Raw genomic sequence first — 12439 nt, forward strand, 5'->3', positions numbered from 1 at the left:
AACGTTTTATAGTTTTACTTCTCTGGACGGATTTTGACAGTGACTCCAATTTAAAGATATAGATGACTCATTAGGAATGCTACGAGTATAATTGTCGCTTATAATATCGATACTATTTCTAATGACCTATTCATTATTTTATTGGAAATTAATTATAGTTGTAATTTAAGTAACTCCCATATTAACCAGTCACATTTGCCTTTCTTTTTGGCAGTCCTTGTCCATGCGCATATCCATTATTCTATAAGTTTTGTAGTTTAGTAGCTCCATTTGATTTTCACTTACTTATAAAGTGCAAATTCGTTTGTATAAGTTGAGTAAAATATTGTCCTATAGAAAATTAACTTCCACTTTCAAAAATCATAAAGTGAATCGTGAAGTCGAATGAACTTTCATCCCAAGTACGGTAATATTGGGTTAAGAACATTTTTTGTGAATTCTAAAGCACCTAACTAGTTTCAATTATTGAACAGATTACAAGCAATTTTCAAATGACAATTTAATGCTTTCACATAAAGTTGAATTCCGTTTGCGCAGACGCGGACCCGGGCGTGAAGTCTAAGGCCGGGTTCACACCGCTGCACATGGCGGCCCAAGAAGGGCATGAGGACTGCGTTGAGATGCTGATCGAGAGGGGGGCTGATGTCAACGTGCCGGCCAACAATGGTGAGTGTGATTATTTTGCTTAAAAGTATACTATATTACAAAAAAGTAACTCATTAGCGAATCAATTCAAGACCTCTTATAACAATCTGTGTCGAAGTCTAGTCAAAGGTCCCACTTTGTCGCTTAATATAAGGACGAGATTTGCTTGTATCTTTATACGAATAACCTGTCAAAGCGTCCTTATGGCAAGCGATAAGCTGGATCTTTTTTGCTTGGAAACGACTCATTTTGGAAAACTAGTTTGATTTCGGTTTTTTTTACTGATTACAGTTGAATGAGTTTTTAAATCTGTTACGGCTGTTATGCGTTAGGGCAGAAAACAAGGCCAAGTATTTGTATTGAATCTCTTCTTAATATGGAAAGCGATGCAAGTAGGTAATCAAATTATATGATAGAACCACGAAGTTATATGCATCATGATTGACGCGAAAATTTTTTAATCCGAATGCTTTACCTGGTTTGTTAGTGCACGACCACCGACACCTTGCACTTTGTGACTATGCGCTGAAACTTGGCACAGTTGATTCTTAGCTGGTCTTGAGCAGATACAGACCGGTAGACATCGAGAGCCACGTCTCAATTAGTGGGGGGAATAAATGGGAGATAAAAAATAATATTAAGCGTGGGTCAGAGTGATATCAATACAAAATATTATGAATGTGGGAAAGTTACTTATAATTTGTTCTACAATCGTTTATTTTTTTTTAGTTTTTCGTAAATAACTCGTAACCCACAGCAAAAATAATCTTTTACGTAAATAATCTGTTTCAGATTTCTTATAAAGTAAGTGCTACTTTTTTCCGGCAAGAGCAATATTAAAAAAAAAGATTGAAGGGAGAAAATAAATACTAAGGTCCCCTTTTTTAGTCATTCGTAAATAACTCGTAAAGGATGGCCAATAGCAAAAAATATATTTATACATAAATAATTAGCATAAAATTTCCTACAAAAAAGGTTATTCAAACTTTTTGGCTAGGATCAATATTTAAAAAGGGGACCTTAGAATTTATTTTCTCTCTTTAATATCGTTTTTAATATTGATCCTATCGAAAAAGTTTTAATGACCTTTTTTGTTGGAAATTTTATGTAAATTATTCATGTACTAAAAAACTTTTTGCTATTGGCCATCGTTTACGAGTTATTTACGAATGACTAAAAAAGGGGACCTAAGTATTTATTTTCTCCCTTCAATATTTTTTTTTAATATTGATGGTAGCGAAAAAAGGTAGCACTTACTTTATAAAAAATCTGAAACAGATTATTTACGTAAAAGATTATTTTTTGCTGTGGGTTACGAGTTATTTACGAAAAACTAAAAAAAATTAACGATTGTAGAACAAATTATGAGTAACTTTCCCACATTCATAATATTTTGTATTGAGATCACTCTGACCCACGCTTAATATTATTTTTTATCTCCCATTTATCAACAGTTTTGTAAAATAAACTATATATTTTCTTAAGCGTAATAAGTGTAGCTTTACAACTGTATTTTTTGTATTCAGATTCCTGCTAGACTTTAAAAAAAAATTGGTAGGTAATTATGAAAAAATCTCAAATACGTTTTTTAGTCTTTTCTACTTTATGCTTTTTTTTGTTAAAAAAGTGCATTGTTTTTGTTCCAAAACTAGATTTCTCATCCTTAATTTATCCGAAAATGATATATCACATGCCCTAATAGGTATAGTTTTAGAGAAATGTTGCTCCAAGTGAAGCGCGCCGGCGTCGAACTTCCCCCCCTCCCCCCACTAAATGAGACGTGGCTCTCGATGTCTACCGGTCTGTATCTGCTCAAGACCAGCTAACAATCAACTGTGCCAAGTTTCAGCGCATAGTCTCAAAGTGCAAGGTCCCCATACAACGGTGTGCACTAACAAACCAGCTACTTAGAATGCTACTCAATTCTAAAGTATCTTACGATTTCGAATTTAGACCTGTTATTCCAAGTAGGTAATGAAATTAAGTGATAAAAATCCAAGTTAATTGCAACAGGCTTGACGCAACCATGTTTTAGAATGCCAAAAAAAGTTAACAAATTCCATTGTGTCTGGGGCTTTTTAGACGATGCGAGAACTCGCATGAGAGTTTCATTACATTGCGGCTTTTTATCGGTCGGTTGAATTGGACGTAACCAACAGTCCGCTTGTGACTAAAATCGCATGTGAGTTCGCGCGCCGTCTAAATCAGCCCTGATTCAAATTTCGACCTGTTATTCTCTCTTGCAGGCCTAACTCCAGTGCACCTGGCCGCCTCCGAAGGCCGCACCGCCGTCCTGAAGGCGCTGCTGGGCGCCGGCGGGCAGTGCGGCGCGCGCACCCGCGACGGCTACACGCCGCTGCACGCCGCCGCGCACCACGGCCACCACGCGGCCGCCAGGGCGCTAGTGGAGGCGGGCGCCGATGTCACAGCGAGGGCTCAACATGGGTAGGTGTAACATTTAGAGTCTGTGCCCCATACATTCCACGAATCTTCTCTTTCTGAACAGACTCTAGCCACATGTAGACATGTAGTTATATTCTCTTTGGTAGCCACCTTCGAAAGTCGCATAGGACTAGGACTGACTAACCCCAACCCAATACATCGCCATTAAACTTCGCACAGCGTTATAACAACTCTGGGACCCTTTTCGCGAACGGCATTAGACTAATATTAGTTGTCCATGTCCACGAACTGAAAAATCGTATGGGTTACCACGGCAGCACACTAATATTATTAGACTAATACCGTTCGAGAAGTGGGCTCCTGTTCGTTTCCAATAGTACAGTAAGTGAAGTGCCCTAACTTGCACCATCCACGGCTCCATACTAACTGTTTATGTTAGGGCACCGACAGTACATCTTTCCATCCATCTTTATTTACAACTGTCGTTGTTTACGTTTGTGACATTTACAATCAGTTTCTGTCTGCGAGTTCCTATAATTGGCTCTGTAATGCTATTTAAAAAGTCTAATGTATCATTCATAGCTGTTGGAATTCCTTGTATAAATAAATAAATAAATAAAACCATCAAAAAGTCCCACAACTCCCACACTGTCAATAAGGGCGATTTTTGATCCTTACACGCAGTAAGACTAAAAATTAATAAATTTGATAACCGACACCAAATATTTAATTACACGAACGGGTCTACCGCGATATGATACAACACACATACACACACACCAGCCACAGCTGGTGCAACTGAGCTGAAACGTCGGAATTTAAGCGAGGTATAATATATATATCGCGGTAGACCCGCGTTCGTGTAAATAAATATGTCTACAAAACGCGAGAGTTTAAAATATTATAATCGACACCAAATTACTGTGTGCTTGACGATGTGCCCACATGTGATGGAACTGATATGTGTCCCTTATTATATTCTTATTTCATCCTATCCAGGTTCACGCCCCTGCACCAAGCGTCGCAGCAAGGCCACACGCTCATCATTCAGCTACTGCTCAAGAGTAACGCTGATCCGAACGCACTCTCCGCTGTAAGTTCAAATAAGAATAAGAATAATTTAATGATAATAATTGGGAACACAGTACATGCACAGGAGGTGTCTGGTAAGCCCCAAACTAGGCTGAGCCTGTGTCTTGGGACTTAACAAAAAGAGTATGTAACAAATGAGATTATAAAGTCGAGTTGTGGTCACACCAAAATCAACTGCAACTTATTTTTTCCTCCAGAGGCTTATTAACAATATTCCAATGCATTCCGACAAGATTCACGTTGACGCGCCGCATATCATCGATATATGAGTCGCTTAACTTCAAACTCGGGTAAATCCATCTGTCAGATTATGCGTTTTGGGTATTAAGAAAAGTAATAGGGTAGACATTTGTGGAGAGGGTCGAATCGATTTACCCGAGTTTGAAGTTAAGCGACACATGATTGGTATAGTGTTCAAAGGTTTTAAGGCCTTCCATTCTAAAGTACTTATACAAAAAAAAAACATTTTTTACTGCCATAATTTGATATTATGTGTCCACGCAAACACAAAGATATTAATAAAACGAATTTTGATAGTTATCAGAGAAAATAATAAACATTACACGATGTATTTTATTTATATTACTCTTCTCGTTGTCTTCCTCCCGTATCATTTATTAATTATTAACTATTACCCATTAGGTAATCTTTACTCTTAGGTGCTCGTTAATATTTTATCCTTAAACATTAACGTTTTACGTAGCATTTCCATTACGTCATATCTCTGAATATGGGTAATTACGAGTACGTATGTTCTAATGAAAGATTCACGACGATTTGTTTGAACAGTCATCATTGCCATCCATCATGTATCAAAACAACCATATCAGTAATTCCTGTTCGATACAAAACGGTCAGACAGCGTGAGTTGGCCAACACAAATCGTCTGTCCTATTCGAGGCCCTGTTTTAATTTAGAGGTAGAGATTTTGGTTTAATCTACAAAAAAACCGCCATGCATACATCAGCTATGTAGAGATTAGAATCATTTCATTTCATTTCATTTATTCATGCTAAATAACATAAGTATACAAAATATACACGTCATATTATTAAACCCGGATGGGGCATAGCAGAAAACTTATTATCTAGAACTTAAAAACTAAATTATCCTAATTACAATAAATAATAAATAACAATAAATACAAATCTTATGCGCACTAAACATCTTTGTCCCTGAAATACTCCTCTATATGATAGAAACATTTGTTTACTAAGTTCTTTCTTAATTGTTTAAAAAATACTGTATTGTTCTTTTCTCCTTTTAAGGTGTCACTCAATTTATTATAAATTTTAATTGTCATGGCGTGTGGACTTGTGCTGTGTAATTTCATTGTAGATCCTGACACTGTAACTAGATTATTTTTGAACCTAGATTCGTAACGGCGGGTCTGATCTAGGATAGAAGTGTATAGTTGCGGGTTTTTCCTGACAAATTTACACACCTCATAAATGTATATGGAAACTAGTGTTAACATATCATATTTTCTAAAGTAAGGAATACAACTCTCTGGGATTTTTATATTGGCGAGTATGCGTATACACTTTTTTTGGAGGATGAAAATATCTTCGACGTCAGTACTATTTCCCCATAGTATGATGCCGTAAGTAAGCCATGAGTATGCGTAAGAGTAGTAAGATGTAATCGCGGAGTTAAAATCTGTAGATCTCTTAACTTCCCTCAATGCGTACACGAAAGATGATAATTTTGATTTAATTTTGGCTATATGTTCCTTCCAATTGATATTTGAATCTATAACGAAACCTAATAATGTTGCCGAGTCCACGAAATCCAATTTTATGCCATTTATGTCGAAATTTAATGATAGCGGTTTTTTTTGATGAGGCCTAAATTGAATAATTTTCGTCTTTGAAATATTTAGTTTTAAGTTGTGGTCTTCCATCCATTCTATTACAGAGTTTAATATGGAATTTATATCTTGATTTGTATTTGTGCTGTCGTTACATGAAGTTAGAATTGAGATATCGTCAGCGAAAAGTACGCAATATTGGGCTATTGTTTTCGGGATATCATTAATGTAAATCAAAAAAAGCAAACATCCGATTACACTACCCTGAGGGATGGAATGCGTGATGGACTGTTGATCAGATTTGACACATGTTATTTCGCCCGTTGTGTGATCCAAAAACTCAATTGCAACACACTGTTCTCTGTTTTTGAGATAAGACGTGAACCAATTGTGTGCAATTCCCCTTATTCCTATTTCATATAGTTTGTTTAATAGTGTGTCGTATTGAACCATATCATATGCCTTAGACATATCTAGTAATATGCCAATTGCGTATTTTTTTCATTAAGTATATTTAAAATTTCTAATATATATTTGTATGCAGCCAAGGTAGTAGAACGGTTTTTCCTGAAGCCGTTTTGAGCGTCATCAAAAATATTGTACCTTTCACAAAAAGAGTACACGCGGTTGTACATAGCAGTCTCGAATATTTTAGAAGATGTTGGTAGAAGAGCCACGGGGCGATAGTTACTGGGGTCGGTTTTGTTGCCTTTTTTATATATCGGTTTTATAATTGATTTTTTTAACATATCGGGAAAAGTTCCTTCTGTAAAAGACTGATTAATTAATATGTAGAAAGGCAAAATTAATTCGTCGGCACATTGTCGGAATAGCATTGGGGGTAACTCGTCTACTCCGAAACTTCGTTTATTTTTTAGGTTCATAATGATCCTTCTTACCTCTGGAATATCTACCGGACTTAAGTAAATTGAGTTTGTGGTGGGTAGGAGTACAGGCCGGCCGCGCGGCGCTGTACTTCCGGCTTCAACGGCGCCCACCGATGCAAAAAATGAATTGAATATGTTCGACACTTGCTTGGGATCAGACGTTAACTTATTATGGAACGATAGGCCAATATTATGCCGCGTTTGCGTTGCGTTTTTGTTAGTGCGCTCTTTTATTATTTGCCACATAGCTTTAATAACGTTATCAGATTTTTGAAGTTTTCGAATGTATTGGAGTTTCTTAGCCTTAAGTATGGTTTTTTGAAGTAGTTTTTGGTATTGTTTATAATGTTTAGTAAGTGTTATGTCGTTGGACTGGGTAACCATAATTTTTAATAATCTTTTTGTTTTGCAAGAAATTTTGATTCCCTTTGTGAGCCAATTTTTTTTTAAACTAGTTTTTATTTTAATTGTTTTTAAGGGTATACATTTATTTAGAATTTTTTGTAAGGTGTCATTGAAGTTTTCGTAATTAATATTGATATCATTTTCTGGTTTAATTAATTGATACCAATCAATGTTTCGTAGCATCATTTTAAAGCTTTGAATATTTTTTTCACTAAAGAATCTTTTTTTGTATATATAGAAACCGCTTTTACTTTTTTGTGGTATTGCTAACTGGATAATGGTACTTTTATGATCTGAGAAACCTAAGTCGCATACTTCCGTTTTTATAAGATCATGTGTGAAATTTGTAAAGATAAGATCTAAACATGTTGATGTAGTGTTAGTTACGCGGGTGGGATCCTTTATATGTTGGATAAAATTGTATTCCATCATGAAGTCTAGGAATTGTCTTGATTGTTTATTATTTTGAATCAAATCTAAGTTAAAGTCGCCGCCCACTATAATTTTTTTCCCCGATTCTTTTTTACTTAACATGTCTAGGAGTACTGACATTTGCTTTAAAAAAGTCTCATATTCACGGCCATTCCAATAAATAACAACAATCAATGTATTAAGTGAAGGTAATTCTATGGAGGCCATTTCTATAATATATTCAATGGACATATCCACGATATCCTTACGCTCTGTGTACTCTAGTTGTTTACGTAGGAATATGCAACACCCGCCGCCCGAGTAGTTTACACGAGAGAACGATGACGCGATGTCGTAATTGTTAATATGTATTAATTGCTGTTTTTCCTTAGATAACCATGTTTCCGTAAGACAAAGGGCTTCAAAGTGGTTAATTTTATCATCCAAAAATGCGTCTAATATATCTTGTTTGTTAAAAAGGCTTTGCATATTTTGGTACATAATTCTAAAAACATTTAAATTAGGTTTAACATTAAAATCAGTGGTTTCTAAATTAGTGTTTATCCCGAAAAAACGTGTCCCATCATGTGTGTATCATCATGCGTTTTAACCCTCTCTGGTCAAAAGTTTAACCTCTTTGCTCGAGTATTGTAATCATTTATGTAGGAAGGTAAAAAGAAAAGCCGCGGAAAACGTCGAGTACGAGTATTCCCTCAATATTTTAATTGTGTGCCCTATCTATAAGTCCACTATTAGTCCAGCAGAAATTCCTCTTGAAATAGCAACGATTCAGAATGTAAACAAACAAGACAGCTGACATTCCCGATCCACATACCACAGATAAAACACAGATGACACGCGATTTTGGATTTATTCGAAAACAGTGTTGCTAAACCGCGATTTTTCAAATTTGCCGCCTTTTACTACTGACAAGATATGTTTATATAAGTGATTTTATCTCATTTTTAAATTTATAAAACTTGTCTGTTTTTAACACAGAACGGGCAGACGGCGTGTGCCATCGCTGATCGTCTTGGCTACATCAGCGCTGTGGAAGCCCTGCGTCCTGTCACCGAGAATACTCTTAGCCAAGCCGTCGGTGACACTGGTAAGTGCTAAAATATAGTATAATATAATTAGTCTGTACACATAAGGAGAAAAGAAATAGGCAACGTGCGCATTGCATCATTTGGCGCCTTCTGTCCTAAACCGAAAACTTAACTTGACATTTTACATCAAAAGGAGATGATGCACTTTCAAAAAAAGCATATGTATGTGTCCTTCCATTGAAAAAAATCGAGAGTCTCTACATCACAGAACACCTAATTTAAGAAAATTTGGTGTTCTGTGCTCTACATAAACCATAACTAACTTAAGCCAACCTAAACCCCTCACAAACCAAATTCACTAGTGAGCCGGAGTACTGACAAAATTAAACAAAGACAATGAAGAGTTTAGGTTTATGATGTTCTGTATTTTATTTTTGCTATACGTTATGCTCTATGAAGGCGGCAAAATTTTATAAAGATCGTGAGTTTAATTTTCGAACCATTGGGTGCGTCAGTCGGGGTTTAAGTCCGAATCAAATCCGCATTTTAGAAGGATCAAATTTACTTTCACGGGAACAATCTTCATTTAAAAGCGTGTTCGCCAGAATTATTGTTCTATAACAGTTAAATCGAATAACGGGCTACATATTACCAGCACAAATAACAATTTATTAAAATCTTATAAACGTGTTAGTCTATCACGATTCATATTTTAATTTACAAACCGTCCGTTGAAATCCTTGAACTTTCCATTGCGCTGGCAGGTTGCCATTGATATAGCATTGCAGAAATACATCTACCATCGTCAACACTGTTAAATATCTGATAACAGGTAAATCTTATTGCCAATGCATAAGGTCCAACAAAGATCAGTATTATACTGTTAGATTTTCGTAAAATGTAGACTAAGTACCTAATATAGTTAGAAGCCAGGGGTTTTGGCGTGTCCTAGGCGTCAAGCTGCATATCTGTCGTTAGTATTATTAACACGAATGTTACATTAGGTCCTGAATTAAGTAATGGGTGAGAGGGATGCTGCAATACGTAAGATATGAATGAATGAAATGAATAGGCCCTTAGATAAATACCTTTAAACTAGCATACATATTGTTATAAAATATATCTTAAAACTAAACACACAATTACGGCTGTGATGCAGTTCGCAACCCCGCAGTGTCAGGGAGCCGGCCGCGGAACCGCCGGAACTTGACACTCTTCGGCCAAAACTCCTCCTTGGTGAAGGTCGCTAGATGTTCAGTCGGAACGCTCACCACAAAATAATTAAAATTCACACTGTGTCAGATATGATGACTACGTATTACTGCGAAGCCTCTCTGTCGGGTTATTAAAATCGGGAAGGTGTAAATAAGCCAATAATTGACCTATATGACGTTTATCTAATGAGGTTTCCAGACAATCAACTTTGTTTGCATGCGCTGATTGCGGCAACCCACTTAAAGTGATTTCCGAATAATGTCTAGTAGTGTCATATTCATGTATATACACTTAAATTATGAATATTTATAGTTATATTAAATATATTAAGAACGGGTCACTCACGTATTTTAAGTCGAAAAACACTCGACATGATTCACTCCCTACCGAGGAGTGTCACGATGAGGAGCACGGACGAGGAGGAGGGGTGTCGGTACGGAGTGAAACATACCTACATGTCGAGCGTTTTTCGACTTAAAATACGTGAGTGACCCGTTCTTAATATATTTAACATGGATGTGTGTCACGGAAGTTTTGTTATAGTTATACAAAGTTACTTGAAATCGATTAGGGCGCTACTTAATTATTCTCCCACTTTATTTCTGTTATCTTATCTCTCTAGCCCCCTATTACAGCTCAATAGTCTCAATACCTCTGTTATCGCTATTATAGCTCTCGACCTCCACTTTAGATTAATTTAAATAACCTGTACATTATATAGCTATGATATACGCAGCGCAGTCAGTATGATTCAATTGGTGAGATTGTTTCTCGTTTAACCTACACAATATTTTTATTCCATAAGAAAAAGGCGTAAGTACGTACAGTTTCCAACGAAGGGAATCCTTTTTGTTGAATCAGGGCAGTGAATGGATTATTGAAGCCGGGAGGACTGCGTTCGCAGCGCTTTTATGAAACAGTTGAGTCACTATAGCTAATCTAATAGGTACAATCGCCTGCGCTCGCGGTGTTCCAGTTAAGAAAAAAATGCCTTAATCCGTACTACCTGCTACCTGCAAGGCGTTCAAACGAGTATCGCCCTAAAGGTGGAACAACGCGAGCGAAGCGAAGGCGATTGTACTTACATGTATTTAAGGTGGTCTTCCACCGGTCCAATGTGTATTTGTGTCACATTTTGCTTAATATAATAAGAGAGTGAGACGTAATGCACACTGGACCAAGAAATTAGACAGGTAGAAGACCACCCTAATACAACCACCAAAAACATAAATGTAAATAAAAGAATGCCAAGTTCGTTAACAGTTTCTCTAATGAAAGAAGTGAGATTAAACTTTGCTTGCTTTGTTATGTTATTTGCTACGCGATTGCGACTAGGTAGCACAGACTTATGCTGAAATTTCACATGGACGCACTTCTGCAAACGGGAACCCACGTTTAATCTCCATTCAAATTTATCCTTTATGTTTAGCACTATGGTTAGATTTTCAAAGTTTGCAAAACTACGTTCACTTGTCCTCGCAATTTTAAACCGTCAAAACAAATTGCGCCTGTCCCGGTTTGGTATACTTACTTACTTGGCGCAACTACCCGAAGTGGATCTTGGCCTCCGACACCAAAGACCACCATGCTACTCTGTCCAAAGCCGTTTCTGTCCAGTCGACGACGCCGAGTTCGCTAAGGTCTTTCTGCACTTCGTCTCTCCAGCGGTACCTAAGGCGTCCAGACTTAGGGCTGATTTAGACGGCGTGCGAACTCGTATGCGATTTTAGTTACATTGCGGACTGTTGGTTACGTCCAATTCAACCGACCGATCAAAACCCGCAATGTAATGAAACTCGTATGCGAGTTCTCAGATCGACTAAATGAGCTCTTTTTGTAATAAATAATCTGTGGCAGCATGATTGATCCGCGTGCAACCACTGCACCGCAACTAAATTTAATGATATCCGCTCCTTCAATGATCTAATAATATTGTCCCCTGGCCTGTCGCCAATGCAAGAGCGCGTAAACTTCCCGCCATCTTGTAAAGCTGTGTCCACATTCATCATCATCATTTTAGCCTCCTGTCGCCCCCTGCTGGGCATATGCCTCTCTTCATGTACGCCATTTATCCCGGTCCTGGGCTAGTTTCATCCAGAAGTACCCCGCGATCTTCCAAACCACACATTGCTCGGCCACGACATTGAGCGACTTGGGACGGCGGCAGCGATAACCATAGGTTGGATAGACACAGCCATCGGACCTTTCGTTCCCACCTATGGTTGTCGCTGCAGCCGTCGCCAGTCGCGCAATGTCGTGGCCGAACCGTTACAGATGTGCAAGCAGAAAGCTTATAAAAAGTTTGGAATAAGTTCTTGGAAGCTTTTGGAGAATTTCACAGTATGTCATAGATGATTCCATTTATGAAAATATCCCATAGGGGCCATAGGTCATTTTGAGACACAAAATTTTAATAACTCAATATTAATGTTTAGTGTGGATGTGGATATTAACGCCCTCATATATCTCGACGCATATAAAATTCGCTTACATCGGTACTGAAGACTAGGTGAATTTGAAAT

The 12439-nt window shown here is 37.3% G+C and overlaps 1 protein-coding gene across 4 annotated transcripts in view; it reads left to right on the forward strand.

Annotated features, from left to right (window-relative positions):
• Positions 1-12439, forward strand: part of LOC134801444 (ankyrin-1-like) — a 164368-nt gene that overhangs the window by 55096 nt on the left and 96833 nt on the right. For all 4 annotated transcript variants that reach the window (XM_063774008.1, XM_063774006.1, XM_063774007.1 and 1 more), the window contains 4 exons: positions 538-666; positions 2892-3090; positions 4048-4141; positions 8653-8761. In XM_063774008.1, the coding sequence (XP_063630078.1) occupies positions 538-666; positions 2892-3090; positions 4048-4141; positions 8653-8761 (531 nt within the window). The remainder of the gene's footprint in view (positions 1-537; positions 667-2891; positions 3091-4047; positions 4142-8652; positions 8762-12439) is intronic.

Source organism: Cydia splendana, chromosome 22 (assembly GCF_910591565.1).
Source record: "Cydia splendana chromosome 22, ilCydSple1.2, whole genome shotgun sequence".
In the NCBI taxonomy this organism is placed as follows: domain Eukaryota; kingdom Metazoa; phylum Arthropoda; class Insecta; order Lepidoptera; family Tortricidae; genus Cydia; species Cydia splendana.